The 17,754-nt window shown below is 42.2% G+C and overlaps 2 protein-coding genes across 3 annotated transcripts in view; both read left to right on the top strand.

Moving 5' to 3' along the window:
• The window catches only part of fnip1 (folliculin interacting protein 1), a 42,477-nt gene extending 39,646 nt beyond the window's left edge, over positions 1-2,831 (top strand). For both annotated transcript variants that reach the window (XM_041952522.1, XM_041952523.1), the window contains one exon: positions 221-2,831. In XM_041952522.1, the coding sequence (XP_041808456.1) occupies positions 221-299 (79 nt within the window). In that variant the 3' untranslated portion in view covers positions 300-2,831. The remainder of the gene's footprint in view (positions 1-220) is intronic.
• Positions 2,832-6,515: 3,684 nt separating this feature from the next.
• LOC121616824 (rap guanine nucleotide exchange factor 6-like) overlaps positions 6,516-17,754 on the top strand; it is a 147,009-nt gene continuing 135,770 nt past the window's right edge. Inside the window, exon 1 of the mRNA XM_041951638.1 lies at positions 6,516-6,887. Within this exon, the coding sequence (XP_041807572.1) occupies positions 6,813-6,887 (75 nt within the window). The 5' untranslated portion in view covers positions 6,516-6,812. The remainder of the gene's footprint in view (positions 6,888-17,754) is intronic.

Below are 17,754 nucleotides of genomic sequence, written 5' to 3' on the forward strand. Positions count from 1 at the left end.
CAAGGATAAACTTCTATACTTGTAAAATAAATAATTTTCGCTATAATTTGATTTGTTCAAAAGAGCTGCAAAAAAAAAAGTGCCGGCAGGTCTGGAGTCAGAAGTGGATCCAGTAGACGTCAGATTTGCTGGGTCAAAGAAAAATGGTGCTGCAATGTTTAGAAGTTCTGTTTTTTCCTGTTTGCTCTTATATCTCATCTTTGCTCTGGTATCTTTGCAGAATTGAGTCCAGCGACCTTCCCCTGTTGGCTGCTGTGGCCAGTACTCACTCCCCATATGTGGCCCAGATCCTACTATGAGACTGTATAGGCACTTCCCAAGCAAGTGAGCTGCCCGAGGAAACCAGTCCAACCTGGGTGGTGCCACTCTGGCCCCAAAGACGGCCGTCCATGCTCCGCAGCTGACCCCCGGACATGGTTTCCTGACCCGCGTGCCTGGGCTGAGTGGGATCTTTGCTCTGAGCCTGAGCAGTGCACGTCTATCTGGACCACAGCCACAGCCAGCGCCCCTCACCCTCACTATTACTGCTGCTGAATTTGTTGCAATGCTGATGTTGCACCACAGGGGGGCACTAGAGACCACAGTCCCACAGCTGGAGAGGCTCTGCGGATGACTGAAGCATCCCTGACACGACCTTCTCCTGTTGTTTGAATGTTTCTTTTAAAACAGGACTCTTTTTATTTTTGGACAAAAAAGCCAAAGACTTTATTAATTTTTCCAGTTGAGAATGAAACTTTTAAGATATCTACAGTATAATAACAATGAATTTTGTTTCTCCTTCTACTTTTTTTTTTTTCTGTACAATCTTAAACCGGTGTAACGGACTGCACGTTTAAAGGAAACAGATGGACGTTTTTAAACATTAACAGTATCAATCTCATGCCAATTATATTATTTCATTTATCTACATGTATTTGTTTACAAGCCAAATTTCCTTGAGATATCCCAGTGACAACTTTTACTTTTTTTTTGTCAAATTGCAATGCACACCTGACTTCAAAGCCTATTTTCTGGCCATGTGGAGGTGATCGATGCTCTCTGTGATTTTTGATTCAACAGACTGGTTTTGAAATGGCTAAAAGTGGCTTTGACATTCTTATCATACCGTAGGTACAGCACTACCTCAGATCTTCATATGGGCAGTAGATGACACACATTTACGGTTGTCCCATAGAAAACCCTGAGGTATACTTTTTAAGCTATTTTAATCAGAGGAATGTCAGCGTCAACTGTGTGCAGACTCTATGCTGTGTCCTTTCAAAAAGGGAAGGCTCTTAAATTCCTGCGGATGATCGCTACACAGAAAAATGGAAGAAAAAAACATATTTTTGCTTCAGAATGTGATCAAGGAGGAGAAAGGGTCCCTTTATTACTGTGGAAAAGCTAAAACGTGCATCATCTGCGTATATTTTAAAACCAAAATGCTGAAATATTTTCACACTTTTATAGCTTCCCCACCTTTTATACGATGTTTACGGCTTCGACGTTTGCTGCAGCGGGAGGAGAACACAGTAGGCCTTATAGTGGATTAAAACATATACCTGTTAACACTATTTTCAGTTCCTATGACACACAAACACGCAAAATACAAAACAATAGTAGCACAGTTTGTTTCTTTTTGATTTTTCCATGACAGTGGCGGATAAATGCTTTTGGTTGTTTTGCCATATAACCAGGGTGCGATTTGCTGAGCGTAAATACGAGCTGCAGTTGCTTTCACAGCTTCTGTTTTTGGATTCTCTCCTGGGCGTAAAGTGTAACCTGCAGCGGGGCCAGTGGGACATTATTTCATCATTCTCATTGCTGCTTTTTGCTGTCATCAGTTGACAGCAATCGGAAACAAATCTATATTTTCTTTGTTTGATCGCAGATAAAATAGGGCAAGTTAAAAATTCCCCAATGACTGACTGGATTATTTATAATAAACACATTCAAAAGCAGAGAGGAGCGTAGTAGCTCACCTGGTAGCTCACCTGGCGGAGCGTGTTCCATGTTTGAGGCCCTTTGCTGCACGTCGTCCACTCTGTCCTGCCTGTCCTCTCTCTCAGCTGTCACTCATAATAAAGATGAAATGCTGAAAAAATAATGTTAAAAAACAAGAAGCAGAGAGAAGAGTTTCAAATGTGTATGCAGATCCATGCAGTACACTGCGAGTGTACTGTGTTTTTAGCCCAGCAGACTAACCTTGATGTCCAGGGAATTTACCAGAGGGACGGTGTTTAATTGAGCCAGCAGCCGGCTCAATAAAAACTCACCCGAGTGGATTCTGGAAGCTAACTTTCCCAATTTTGTAAAAATCTAATTTAAAGATTGGAACGTGCTTCTCAAACACTGTTTGTAACAGAGCTTGTTGATGGACTTCAGGTTCACAGTGTGTTGAACTGTGCACTTCGAATGGCTTACATTGCAAGAAAAAAGCAGGAATAACTGGCAGCGTATCCCCGAGACCAGCGTTTCTTTCTATAAACCCAAATCGCACCCTGTATATGACCCAAGTCTTAATGGAGAGCATGAATGCACACACAGGCTTCTGGAGAGCTCATTTTGCTGGTAAAATATACATGCTTGTAACTGTATTGAAGATGCTCCACTGTTATCAGCCTACATTTTGTACAACCCAGCCATTGTGTTTAAAAGGTATGAATTTATATCTGCTTTTCCCTCTTTGTATATAAATAAATTATTCAGTTGCCCACTATGTGTAATGGTTCATGTAAACTGTACATATTCAGTTTATTTCCATGTATCTGTACAGAATGTCTTTTAAGAATTGTCTCCTGAAATTATTTTTTCCCAATTTTATGGGAATGTTGTGCAATAAAGATGCCGAAGTTAAGAATTTATGTGTCCCTGGGAATGTTTGTTGTCACAGAATCAAAGGGAAAAGGGGGGGGGGGGGGGGGGGGGGGGGGGGGGGGGGGGGATCCTGGAAAAGTTAGATATTGGATGTGTGGATATGAAATCATTTTCCCAAAGCTGAAAACCAGAAATCCAAGAGCTATAACTCAGATCCAGGAATTGATGAGAAGTCGAGGGGAAAAAAATGTAGTTTTGAACTGACAGTGAGTGAGAGCGTGCGTAGATAACACCATGTATTCTGGATTGTACCTGTTCACATGATACTGCATATAAGCAGGCATGTCCAAACTATTCCATAAAGGGCTGCAGGTTTTTGTTGCACCCAGTCAAGAGGTCACCTAATTATCAGCTGAAGACTGAGATCAGCTGATTAAATGAGTCCAGCCTGGTGTGCTCCTCCTGGGTTGGAATGAAAACCTGCAGCCACACGGCCCTTTATGGAATAGTTGGGACATGCCTTCGTTAAAGGAACCCTCCAGGTGTGTTTCTTTACGCTTCAGATTAACACCTGTGGTTTCGTCTCTTTTTTCACAAATCGGGGGCAGCCGTGGCCAAGAGGTTGGAGAGCAGCTTGTGACCGGAGGGTCGCCAGTTCGATTCCCCCCACCGGACTGGCAGAGAAACTTGGGTGCAGTGGAGTATCCCCTCCCTACTCCAGCTGGCTGATGTGCCCTTGAGCAAGGCACTTAACCCCCCCATATGCTCCCCGGGCGCCTGATGCCCCCCCCACTGCTCCTGTGTGTTCACTGCATGTTGCATGTGCATGTGTGTGTTTACAGTGATGGGTGAAAAGCAGAGAACAATTTCCCAGTTTGGGATCAGTAAAGTGAATAAAATTAAAAAAAAATTAAATAATGAACAAACTATCCCAAGACTGCATTATTATCACATGTGGACTGGTATTAAATTTGCAGGTAATCTGAGTCTTTTTCTTTCCCTCCACAATTTACACATTTTCATTCTATATGCAGAAGAGTTTATCCATTGCTATAAAATAGCCTCAATTTTTGTTTAAAATATACCAGAAAGCAGCTATAAATCAGTGCAAACTCTATACAAGAATAGCACTTTTGTTTAAATTGGTCGTGGTTTGACTTCTAGCGTTCAACATCTGGATCGCACATTTCACCCACCTTTGAATTTACCACCCTGAACCTCGCTGACTCCACCCCACCGTCAACGCAGCGCGGGAGGTAGCCCGAAACGAGCGCACACGCCGCAGTTATGCAATAAGTGAAGGAAGGAGTGTCCCGGTGGGCGAGAGCAAACACACTGGCAGCAAATCTGAACGCGTCCCCTGTCAGTGGGAACGTGGCTGCTATCGCGCTTTCTCCGCGTGAACAACTGTTTCAGGAGGCCATAATAAAAACACGTGACACGAAAACATAATTTGAAACTGTGTGATTTTACAGCACAAGTTTGGCCTTTTACTTTACTGTGAAGCAACAGCTCACTCGAGACATTCACGCCTTGTGGTTTAACGTAAAGTTGCCTTTAAAAGCACCACAGTGATGTGATTATTCCGCACTTTGAGCCGTCTGTGGCTCCGAGCTGACTTCAGAAGTCAGAGGGAGGATCTGTGCTGCGTTCAAGTACCCCTGCCGAAGCTCGTACACTCAAACTCCAAAACTAAAGGTGGCTTTTTTTTATGCCATTATAGAAAGACTATCCAATTTATTAAAAATAAATAGCACATTCATTGTCTTACAAATTCAAATTTTAATTCAAAAGCAATAAAATTCACTTTTTGTGGTCTGGTATGCCTGGTAGCTTATGGTGGCTAATATTAGCTACTTTTAGCTTTAGATAGATATTACTCTGTGCATTTCAGGGTAAGGTCACTTATGGCAATCAGTTTTAACATTTGCTTGAACCAGACCAGTGGCATCTCTCCCTGTCCAAGCTGTGTTCTCACTAATTAAAGCTGATTCAATTAAAGATATCCAAAATGGCATTTTCACTCAAATATATTGTATTTCAGAGAGATCAATAACTTTGATTGTGCTAGTCAAAACTGCATTTAGGTTATATAAAAATCCTTTAAAAGTATACGTTGCCTTTTTCAAAAATCCTCATTGACCGTTTCATAACTCTTAGGCATAAATTAGCCATAAGTGCTTAAATAGCTGAAACACTGAAGTCCAAATTGTCTGTGGCCGTACAACTATATAGTGAAACCTACATTTTTTATCTAATTTTAAATATCTTTAAACAGTGTGGACCATTCACTAACTTTGTCGACTGGTGTGGACTAAACCAACTAGACATCAATGCTGGCAAGACCAAGGAGATGGTGACAGACTTCCGCAGGAAAGCACCACAAACTACACTGGTGTGCAACCAGGGATTTGACATTGAGATCATGGAGGAGTACTAATACCTGGGTGTACACCTAAACAATAAACTGGACTGATCCACGAACACTGATGCCCTGTGTAGAAAGGGCCAAAGTCGTCTCCGTCTCCTGAGAAGACTGAGGTCCTTTGGAGTATGTAGGACATTACTGAGGACTTTCTATGACTCTGTGGTTGCATCTGCAGTCTTTTACGCAGTGGTCTGCTGGGACTGCGGAAGCTCTGAGTGGGACAGAAAGAGACTCAATAAACTGGTCAGGACAGCTGGCTCTGTCCTGGACTGCCCTCTGGAACACCACTGAGGATGTAGGTGAGAGAAGGATGTTAGCCAAGCTGACATCGATCATGGACAACCCCTCCCACCCCTGGCATGACACAGTGGGGGCCCTCAGCAGCTCCTTTAGTAACAGACTGTTGCATCCAGTGTGTAAGCAGGAACACTACCGCAGGTCCTTCATTCCATAAACTCAGAAAAAAATCAGATTATTCAACTCCAGCACCACCTAACATAAGACTGTGTTGATGTTGTTAGACAAATTAAGCTCATATCGATACAGTTTGTGCAATATTACATATTTCCTTTTACATTCTGTGAACTATTACATATCATTTACTGTTTTGTATATTTTATTTTCTGTGCAATAGTAGTAACACTATTCATTATTATTTTTAATCTAAAGGCATCTTACATAGTTTTTTTTCCACAGCTATTGGGGCAGTGCATACTTTTTACATATTTTTATATATTTTTTCTACATATTTTCTTTTATATAGTCAAATTCCATTTTGCTTGTATAATATGTACATATATATAGTCTACTTTTTATTTTTATTTTTTAATGTTCTCTACCTCCGCTGCTATTTTTCTTCCCACTGTTATCACATGCTGCTGTTATGCCCAAATTTCCCCGGCTGGAGATAAATAAAGTTTTTATCTTATCTTATCTTATCCCTACACAGGTGACTCATGTTTTTCCTTTTAGCAGTTTATTACATTAACTTAAGTACCCCAAGTAGGTTAAATTTTCTGTTACAGGTTTGTAAGATCTTAAACTAATGTTGCTTTTCTCTAGCAAAGATCTCATAATGTGCGCAAAACACCGGGATGGAAACATAAATCCAATTTCGCACAGTATTTAGACACCGCTCGTTCCACTGCCATAAAAGTGATCTTTACGACAGTATTTGAACGCCTCATCCTCTCCGGCCAGACAGATGTCGTCAACTCTCGGTTCTCAGATCTGGAAGAGGAGGGATCTAAATCTGAACTCCTGAAGTCTCCGAGCTGGATATTTCCTTTACCAAAGATGTACACAATTCAAGACGGCGTGTCCCACACGTTTACCTTTCCGGTTCACTTTTCTAGTATCTACTCTTTTTCGGACGCGCAGTAGTTGAGAGTGAAGTTTTGTCCTCTTCCCGGAGGAGAAGGAACTCCCGGTTGGTCCGTTTTTGGACTAAACCCCATCCATGCTCGGCTCGGCGAGGATAAGATCCACGGGGATGTGAGTTTGTTCATCTGACGAGCAGCTCGGAGACGTGAAAGTGAATTTAACTGAAGAGGAGCTAAAAGTCCTGGTGTGGATTTGAGCCGAAGTTATGAAAATGACCGGAGCCATGGAAACTTCTTTCAAACTGGCTTTGAAGAAACCGCCCTCCCTGCGGACAGCGGAGGTAAACAAAACTATTGTTTCTTTAATTAGCTTCGCCCTGCTAATGTTAGCCAAAATCAAACCGTTGCTTTCATTCGCTTTAGGAAACTGCACTTATCTGTCAGTGGATAAATTAGCAGTAGCTAAGTTGCTTGAGGACAAATCATGTAATTGGGACTTTTCCATACAGTCTTATGCTAATTAGCACACACTGTACATGACTTAACTGACAGTCTGTAGCTCTGATATAGCTAATTAGCTAGCTAGAAGAACTTCTCAGGGCAAATTCAGCAGTTAGCAACTCAAATTTTATGCCTTTCCAGAGCAGTTGGCTGTTTTTGCAATACAAAAATACGTTGTGGAAAAGCCCACAGTCAAAGCTAACAGGACAAAATGTATCAGAGGCTTCAGTGGTACCCAAAGTGGGGTGCAGGGGCCGTGTTGGGTCCTTGGGATTGAGTCGGGGGTCCCCATTGAAATGTTTGAGGCTTTCAGGGTAGCTTTATCATCCTAAGCCAGAGAGACACTTGCATGTATGTTGGGGTTCAAGCCAAGAACTGGTGAGTTTTGGTCCTTGGTAAAGTTTGGGAAAACCCTCTTTTACTGCACTGCATTGTGGGCCTGTGAATACATGACAGTATTGAAAACTGTAGTGGCACGAACGCAGCATCACAGCTTCCCATCAGAGGGCTTATGCCTAAGCCCAGGAGATAGTTTGTGTAAACTTTAGCTTGAATGAGGCCAGTTAAATTTAATCACTGCTGCTTTCCCATCCCTCCTCCTCCCTCCTCTGCCTCCTCTGCCTCCTCCCTACACGAAGCTGTGGAAACACAGCTGGCTTGTCATTGCTTTAGTTACGCTCTCTGCCCAAAAATAGCTCACGCTGCTGTACTCCCTTCCATGTTCAGCGGCTGGTAATAGCTATCGGAGTACAAAAAATGTTTAAAAAACCGAGCTGGCCGTCAGCTTTGCGTGCCACTTTTGAAAAGGTCCCTTTCTGTGGCTCTGATCCTCTGTTTGTTTGTGTGTGCATGGTTGGCAGAAAGCCTCTTTCACACCTTCATAGAGGGCTTTTGTGCACATTTGAACAAACCATAACAGCCGTGTTTAGTCCACAAATATATGACACAGTCAGAGCAGTGAAGTGGATCTGTGATTTGGTATTAAACCACATGATAGCTAGCGCTTTGATAAAGTAGCTAAATTTAGTCTTATCCTCTCAAATGCAGTGGAGGAGCTCTCTCTGTCACCCTTTTTCAAGGATGCTGAACACTCCCTGTCGCTTCTTCCGACTTTGAAACCTTTGTTAATATAGCTCAGGTGAAGACAAACAAAGTGGAATGTTTCCATGCAGTTTTTCATAATGTTTAGGTGTGTGTTGGGTACAGGTAAAATGCTTCTTTTCTTGACAGGAGTATGGCACAAGCGCTGCGCAGCTCGGATCTCTGCCTGTAATTGTAGGAGCACAGTACGCATGTGATTGTGCTGCACCTGAAGTGCACACATATGCATGCACACAAGCCATAACCCAAACATGAAGCCACCAAATTAATGTCTCTCTGTCTTCAGTCAAAGTTTAAAAAGTGCAGCCGTACAGTAAAGCCATGTTGTGGTCTGCAGCTCTCTCAGCCTGTCAGTCATGATTTCTTTCACAGACTATATATAATAAGACTGGTGGTGATGTAGCTCTCGCCAAGCTTTAGATAGCCGTCCATCATATGTCCAGAAAAACATCATTAAACCTTTCCCCATTGATAAATCACACCCTGGAGCAGCCAGAACACCAAACAATTGCTCATTAGATCAAAACCGACTCACCACTTTTCCTCAGTAGTGTGAGAAGATCATACAGACAAGATGCACGTTCACAAATTCCCGCCAAATCCTCGACAAATGTTGTAATCCTCTTAAGAACCTCGGGAACTCGACAGAGATGAGACTGTTACAAAATGAAGTTTTTATTTATTTTTGTTCTTCATTAATAATCATCCAAAACCCAAATGTGAGTTGTTAGCTTGTGATTGAGCATGTGTGGACTTGCAGACGTCTTGTTCCTCTCACGTGTTGTTTACATCGCTTGCATTGTGTTTCACCGGACCAAGTACTATGTTTCAGCAGTACAGTACAGCAGGGTGGTGTCCACATACAGATACAGATTTGAGCATTGTCTACTCTGCTTTGCCTATTAGAGATGAACATGATAAGGGAGGGAGCACGCGAGTTTGCTTCTCAAGCTGACGTCTGGGGACCTTTCCCAGATTTCAAGGATGTTGCTATGAAACCGCTGAGGCAGATAATGGCATTTGTGTTTTTGTAGTATAAAGTGGAAAGTGGCTGGAAGGATTTCAGCTGGTTCTGACCTCCAGATGAAACTGATGTTATTTTTAAGGCTGACAAACTACTGTTGAAGGAGGTGCAACGAGTAAGCGCTGGTACGCTCACCGTCACGTGAGGTGCTCGTCTTTAATGGCACCCGGTCAAGATTATTCAGCAGCAGCCTGCACACATTGTGGCAATTAAAACCAAATTGTATTTATTTTGAGGAAAGACAATGGGGAGGTGCCACCTGGATCTGATGAATGATGAACAGAAAGCAGACACTGCTGGTACACAGATCAAGACTAAAAGGCTTTTTTTAAAATTGCACTTAAACAAAGCACTTTTGGGGAGATTCATCCCCATTTTTTCCCATTTATCGTGGTTGCAAAATTTTGTTTAAATTTGATTGTGTTTGATTACATTCTAAGCCTTAGTTAACCCAAATATTTTTAAGCTCTGGACTGTTGAACAGTAAAGCAAGCAATTTGAATAAGTTACGTTGTGTGTGCAGAATGTTTGCAGAATAATCGGAAATGAAAATATTCATTAGTTGCAGCCCTGTTATTAATAAATAGCTATAACTCTTCCAGGAAGTCAAGCGTAATTACAATATTTGGTCAAATCACGTTCATTGTTTCTGCGGTCGTCCTTCATTGAGAGTCTTCCCGGTTGAGACTCACCGTCAGCTAAATTTCTTGCATGTGAAGGTTTTAGACGTGCTGTAGGTGCGTACGTCTCCTGTGCAGATGCTTGGCTCAGTGGGTAATCGCTCCTACCGCGGATTTTATGCCTCGTCAACCTTTCCCAGTTTCTCGGTTTTTCCGTCCAGCTCTTCCCTCCCTGCCTACCTTTCTCCGTGCCATGCAGACAGACAACAAATCATGCTGGGTGATTTATAGTGGTTTCGGCTGCGCCCAGTACAGATCGGACATTTATGGGAATTCCAACCATCGCAAAGCCACAGGCTCCCTAGGGAAGGTGCAAGTGAGCGAGAGGAAGAGAAACACAGATTTAAGTGGTGGCTTCTTGCTTTCTAAGCAAGCAGTGGAGCCGCTATGAGCAGAACAGGGGAGGAGATGCAGACCAGTGTGTGGTCGGTGCTGTATTCTTGGAGTGTATGCAAAGAAACACGTTTCAAAAGAGGCTGTGTGTTTCAGCCAAAGAGCGTGGTTTGCTCAGTGCTGACGCAGCTCCACAAATTAAAGTTAAAGGATAGCACTGGTGTATTTTTTTTTTTTTTAATGTTTGTGCCAGGGTGCCCATCTTCTTTAACCACTTCCTGGTGCCGTCTGCACACAGTCAGCACAGAGATGTCAGGGTTTGTTGTTTTCCTCTCTGTGGAGGGCTTTGGCCCCCATTCATTCTGCCACACACCTGGTAGTTGCCCAGCAAGGCGATTCATTATTGTTAATACAGCACAATATTTGGTTTTGTCAAACTTTCTTTATCTTATCACCATTTCACTGTGTCTGAGTCGTTCGCTGGAGTTTTACAGTCATGTGAACATTATGGTACACTCAAATAGTCAGTCACACCACATGATGACAACATTCTGTGAAGATGTGTCCACATCAGTTTGGCATATCCATATTTTCTTATTTTAGATTATTTGTCTGTGCAGGATTTGCAGTTTATTGTACAAAATGCGTGCTTAAAATTGTGCAACATACACTTCAAAATGATATGGCTAAACCTGAACTTTACACCACATCTGTGTTCCCCTTTTCAAATAATGACAAGCCAAACACTTGAACACCTCCTCTGAGGTTAGAATGTGAAATTTGAAGTCTTTGAGGTGTTTCACCCTGGTGTCGACTGCTTAAGGAAGTCGTTGCAGGTCACAGAAGACTGTGGGAAACAACAAAGTGGACCGGTGCATGTGTTTGTGTTTTCACAGGCCTCACTGTGTGTATATACTTGTATGTGGATATGAGTGTTTATGTGCATAGTGTGCACACATACAGTGGCTTAGCGCATGTATACGCAGCTTCACACACGTGTGTGAGACTGCGTATATGTTCAAGTAGTAACAGGAACGTCTGTGTGTGTTTATCAGGTATTGATTTATAATTCAGGTAGACATCAAAACATGTCCGCAGCACTGCAGCTCAGTCTGCTTGTCTCCTGCTTCCTTTTTCTTGTCTGCATTACTTTAGCTGTCTCCAATGTTGCCCAGGGCATCACTGTGTTGTTGGCACAGGATACCTCATATACCCTCCCACTGCAATTTACCTCGCTGATACACACAACAGAAGTGTCTGCCCACTCCAGAAGTAGGTGGAAATGAAGACATAGAGCACTGCCTGACACTAGTGATTACAGGTATTTTCAGCCGTGGTATCTTAGTCACAGATACATTCCAGCCAATCTCCATAAAAGATGGCTAGCTGTGACTGTGCCAACTATGTGATGAACGAGGGTGCCATCCTTACAGTGTTTAGTTTAGTTCAAACTATAGTGTTCTTAAAACAAAAGTCTGTGTAGTTAAATTGAGTTTATATTGATTGGGATGGGATTGGAGGACAAAGACCCTTTACAGTTAGGATGAGACAAACCTGCTGGTTGGAGGCTTCCCAGAGTATCCTATGCTGAAATTGTGTGTGATGGGAGTAAAAAAAGGCATTTTCTTAGTTGATAACCCCAATCGAGACAATCAAAATGGCTTTTCAAACAGGATGAAACTTTGCCCAAAGTCATAATAGCTTCATATATTGCATGGCAATATGATGTTTGTTTTAAATTGATGATCTGAAGTAGAAGTGTCTCCCTGAATTTTTTCTTTAATTCTTGAGAATTACATTCAGAGATGAAAGTCCCTAATGGACTTTCTGTTATAATGCAGGCCCATGTGATGGATGCCAGCTCGACAGTCGACCAAGTGACTTTTAACTTAAACCAATGTTTCCAAACCTTGAAAAAATAGCTTTATCTGCACACGAATGCCTGTCAGAAAAAGTACGGGAACCCCTTGTGTTATATACATGGATACTGAAATAAGGTGTCATCATGTGTATTTGTCCATGTTGCCCCACCCTCATGCTTCCTATCATGGATCCATATGGCTTGTTTGAGCCCATTATTTTATAGAGAGTGTTTCTTGCACTGTACAGGTGTTAGTAACTGTTGTAAAATAGCATAAATAAGAAGAACTAGGTTGCCATAATCACAGTAAAGACCCCCTGCCCCTCCTGGGCTAACTGTTGTAACCAGCTGGTTTGTTAGATGTGCACACGCTGCATTCAAACAAGTGCTTTCTGACATTTGTGAGCAAACATGCATGTTCACACAAAGCTAAAGTGAAAACCAGTTTGACACCAGCGTCGTCTTGACTGAGGCCTGAGGGCTCATCTTCAAAGTGTGGTGTAGGTTCAACATCACTGTGACTTCTTTAAGGGAGACGCATGAATATATTGATCAGTCAGCAAGATTAGGTAATTGTGTCTCCCTGCCCATGGCTTCTTAGCTGAGGTTATATTTGGGAAAAAAAAAGGTTGTAAGAAGTCAATTTCAGTGGCTTCAACACTGTTGGTCAGAAATTGCCAAATATATATTTTGAAAGTATTTGGCTAAGTCATTGTTTGTGACTGGGGGAGTCAAAATCTCAATTACTGACCCTTTTGATGTTATTTTCAATGAACATCACGATCATGAATGTTGGTATATATCAGGTTCTAGTAGACTATGACACTGTGAAGCGTCCAATAAGTTATCTGTCCATGTGTACCTTTGCACCAGTTAAATCAAGGATGACTGTACCAGGATAAAAAGTTTATTTAATATTTGTTGCAACGTGTTCAAGAATTGTGTCATACTAGGACTTTGTTGCTTTGCCAGGATTTCACCCTGCGGACAAATTTGTTCAGGTGGATGAACTAGAAGTGGTGTTTTAGAGGAGAAATTAACCCTGCAAACCTAAAGTGGTGAAAATAGTGCTTTAAAAAGCCTTGCTGGCTCTTGTAGTGTGAGAAGTTTAATTTTATAAAGCGATGCGTGTCTCATGCTGGGTGATTGTGAGAGTTGCTTCAGTCAGAAGAATTTCTCAGCATTTGTTTGGTAGTTTCTCACAGTGTGGGAGGCCCTGTGGGTTAGGCAGCTGTTGATATGAAACTGACGTGGTGACACTTCCTGTCAGAGTGGCATACTTTCAGCCACATTACACGGCTGATAATTGACTTGCTCGACAAACATCTAATCAGAGGAGTTGAAGAAAATGAAAGGAATGTGTTGGGAATGGGATATTAAGAAAGCAGGTGCCTTTTTGTGCAAAATAAGAAAAGATGAGATGGGAGTGAAACAGAGTCTCTTGCATATGGGTTTATGAAAAAATTAGTTCTAGCAGATGTGATAGGAGACAGAAACAAGGTTATAGACTAAGAAAGAGAAAGTAGTTGCCACGCAAAAGGCTTGGGAGTGATGCCTTTTTAGCTGAGATGGCTCTAGTAAGGTATAGGAGCCTATCGCCCAAGATATGGCGGAGGGGAAGAGTGACGAGGGAGAGTGAGAGAGAACGACACTAGCAGGTAATCAAAAGAGACGGCTGAGAGAGGTCGAAAGCTATGGATGTTAAAATTGAGAAAGCTGGAGAGTCAGCAGAGAGCGAGGGCGAAATAGCTACACATAATCAAAAGCTGGGCTGAGAGAATGAGATGAGAGCAGCACAGATAGTTGATGCAGAGAAAACTTGAAATGGAACCTGAAAGTTGGCAGAAGCGATAGAGAAGTGGGAGTACGAGGTTGTGCTTATTCACGAGGTGAACGAGTGAATTTGAGAGAAGCTGCAGTCTCAAGCCATGTGACGTTTGCCAACAGCAATGTACACCTTGATGGCAGAATGGTAGGTGCCTATGAAGATGAGTCAGCATCACAGCTCAGCACAGTGCAGCATAAGGTTTGTTTGTGGGTATAAATGCCTGTTCAGGAACCATGTCAGAGTGACACGGTTGGTGTCAGAAAATAGCGCTGCCTTTAAAAAAACAGATTTGTGTTGGTGGATCACTTCAGGTACCTGTGAGAAAATGAAATATGAACCAGGAAGTACAGTTTTAGTATTACAACCATGAATTTTACAGCTTAACGGATGCCAGAACACAGCATAGTGGCTTTACTTTACTCCACCGATTTAGCACTGGACTTTGGTAACACTGTCAGACTCCTTACGAACAGTTAGAAAAGGAAAGATCAAAATCGATGAATTAGAGCCACCGATATCATCAGAGTTTCCATTAGGAAAAAAATGGTGCTGGTCCACATGTCTTGAAAGATTTCAATGTCCTGGATAAATGGGAGAAATTCTAGCCAAACCCTATTTTTCTCATGTTTTTGTGTCTAAGTGACTAATGGGTACGACAATTTTTGAAATTGGTTCAGTATTGAGCGAAGGCACTGCAGCCAGCAGCTGCAAAATGGGCTGCAATGTAATTCCTCTGGACGTTTGTGCATCAGTGTAAGTCCACTGACAGGCTCAGATTGTTATTCTAAGTGTCTGACAACATTATGGAAAGGATCTTGCGGAGATAGACCTTTTTGTTAAAGAGTAAAATGCTTTTTGTTTAACCAGAAACAGCCGCATAACATTTCATCGGAGAAGCGGCGGGAAAAATGCTGCATGGAGACAAAATAATTTTACATCTAATTTAGGAATTCTGAACGGAGTGAATTAAACATGCTGGACAAGCCGGTAAAAAAAGTGAACGGATAGTGGAAACCCTGGATATCGTTTCTCGTTTTTCACTATTTCCTTGTGAAAATGTGACGCCTGCAGCACCCATAGTGCCCTCACTAATGTAGCCTGGAGCCTTTCACCCCAAGCAGAGATGAGGAGCAGACTACAGACGCTTGATAACCCCACACCTCCAGATTTTTTCATTTCAAACTCGCAGTCTTCAGACCCAACCCCCGCTTACTCAAGTGACATTGCTTGAGGCAATTTATCAGACTTCACACACGCTCCCTATGGAGCAGCAAAAGATTTTATACAACTTTTTTCACAATGTGCAGTAGTACTCCCCAAGGAAAGATCATGGCGACGATCATTTTATCTTTTGTTATGACAGTTGTGAGATGAAGAATAGCATTGTTCTCGTGAAAACGTTATCTACTGGGAATATGTACTGCTACCTAATTGATTGCAGTGTGTTGCCAGATGACGCTGAAATTTAAGGCAGCTTCAGCTGTTTTTCCAGATCCAGACCCAGAGGGATCTGTGTTTGTTATGCGCTGGTCAGGTCAGTCTGAACGTGGCCTTTTTGAGTTCTGGTTGTGGCCCCTTGGATTGGATGTGCACCTGCCTTAACGCCCCTGAAAACTTGGCTTCAAATCTTGAGTCTTCCTCTCCAACGAAAACTCAGCTTACTGTCTCATCAGGACTGTGTGGTTTGATCAGATTTGATTGACAGTGCCAAAACGAAACACCAACTGTCATCAGAGTCAAATGTAACTGAATCCACTTACTGAACTTACAAAAAGTTCATGTCCAAGGTGGCGACCCTGAGTTACTTTAACATATAGCAGTCAACACATGTCGATGCACTAGTGGCCCAGTGTGCTGCCTGTGTCGTCACCTATGGTTGACATTTGTGACCCGAAGAGGGAAGGGCAGCTTTTCCCAGTTAAATTTCAGTAAATCCAGCATGACGTAAATGCAGCACAACTTCACACACAACTACAGCACGCACACACACACATACATGCCAGTAACAACATCAACAGACCTGAATGTGCCAACAAACTGCAGAGCTGAGAGAGAGCCCAAAATTAAAAGGATACAGAGGAGTCAGTGTGTGAAACAGACACAGAGGGGGAAGCCAGTGGAAGACTCTGTGTGTGTGTGTGTGTGTGTGTGTGTGTGTGTGTGTGTGTGTGTGTGTGTGTGTGTGTGTGTGTGTGTGTGTGTTGAAATGGGTGAATAAACACAGCCTTCCCCTGACCCGGAGCACTGAAAGCTCTCCTTGTGGAGCCAATAAAGGCCCCTCCTAACTAGCTGAAGGGCCTGTGTGGACTGGAGGGCAGACAGACGCTAACAAACTGTAGTGATTCAAGTTCTGGGTCTCCTCTGCTCGATGGTTTTGTGGAGGTTGCTTTCAAAGATCTGTGACACCAATTCTCGGCTATTTATACACATATATTTCATCTGCCAGGTGACGCCTGAGAAGCAGCAACAAGGTGACGTTACGCTATTTTAAAGACACGGTGGAACCTATTATAGTAATAACTTATCACATGGCGTGTTAAAGAACAGGACGTTTCTGTGTGCGATGTGAAACATTGAAGGCTTTCAAAGGATGACCCACCTCTCCTGCTCAATAATACATTGCATATGCATTTGCAATAGTGCCATGGTCTTTAAAGTTGAATTTAATGCACTGTTTGGCAGGATGGGCCAGCAGCATATGGGATACGTAAGAGATGATATTGCATCCAGGCCACTGATTCAGCAACAGAAGTCATTTATGTTCATTAAGCTGGTAACCCCTGACCTCATCACAGCTTGGCAACGATCTGAATGTTTCGGATGGGCGAGTGGAAGAGTTTCTGCACTAAAAGTCTTAAATCTTTTGTAGAGTAACAGGATTTAAGTTCGTTTTGCATAATACAGCTTTAACTTGTTGTAATGGTGAGTCCATTAATTGATTTATAGATGGACAAGAATACATAATGATTCATTAATGATCTCTGCCAAGCCATCTCTGCCATTTTTTTCTGTGCACTTTTTTGGCCAAATGCTGAAGGACCTCTTGTAGTTGCAGTGATTCACAGTTGCTGAAAAACCTATTTTATTGACTGCTCTGTTTTACACTGCATACTAGCAGCATTTGCCATTACATAGCAAAAGGAGCATAGCACATTTTTGTCTTTGTTGTGGCCCACAAACTGACATCCACAGATAGATAGATAGTTTGGCCTCTTCTTGAACCGAAGCATACCCGGTATGTTTATGATCCACTGAAGTTAGGCACAATATGAGACTAATAAATCCCTGTTACTGTTGTCTTCGCTGCCATCTTGACCGAAAGGGAGCCGGGAGGGACAATTGAGTGAGGTCCAGTCCTGTTTTGGAGGTATGTCTGTTGCTGGAAACATGGTCCCTGAGAACATGAGCCTGGCAGAGATCTGTTTTCTACTGAGGGCAGTCTTCTTGTTGAGAATGAATGAGGCAGAATGTAGTATGTGGGATGTGGACACTTTTGGGCTTTTAACTGTTGTTGAGACAAAATAAGCAACTGGAGGACTAAACCTTGGGCTGTGGGAATTTAAGATGTGCATTTGTCCTTATTTTATGGCGTTTATATGTTGTAGATCAAACAATAATTTGATTGGTCTAAAAACAGATTGATCACTAGTGAAAACAATAATTTGATTGATCTAAAAACAGATTGATCATTAGTGAAAACAAACATTAGTCTCAGTTTCCACTTTTAATAACAGTGAAATGAAACAGTCCTCTGACTAAACGTTAAGTTAGGTAATTGAAAGAATGCGATCTAGTTTGTCTATCTGTCTTGTGTTCACTACTTTAATGATGCTGTGATCCATATTGTTATTTAATTATGAGCTCGTCAGTGAAACAGAAC

This window comes from Chelmon rostratus, chromosome 14 (assembly GCF_017976325.1).
Source record: "Chelmon rostratus isolate fCheRos1 chromosome 14, fCheRos1.pri, whole genome shotgun sequence".
In the NCBI taxonomy this organism is placed as follows: domain Eukaryota; kingdom Metazoa; phylum Chordata; class Actinopteri; order Chaetodontiformes; family Chaetodontidae; genus Chelmon; species Chelmon rostratus.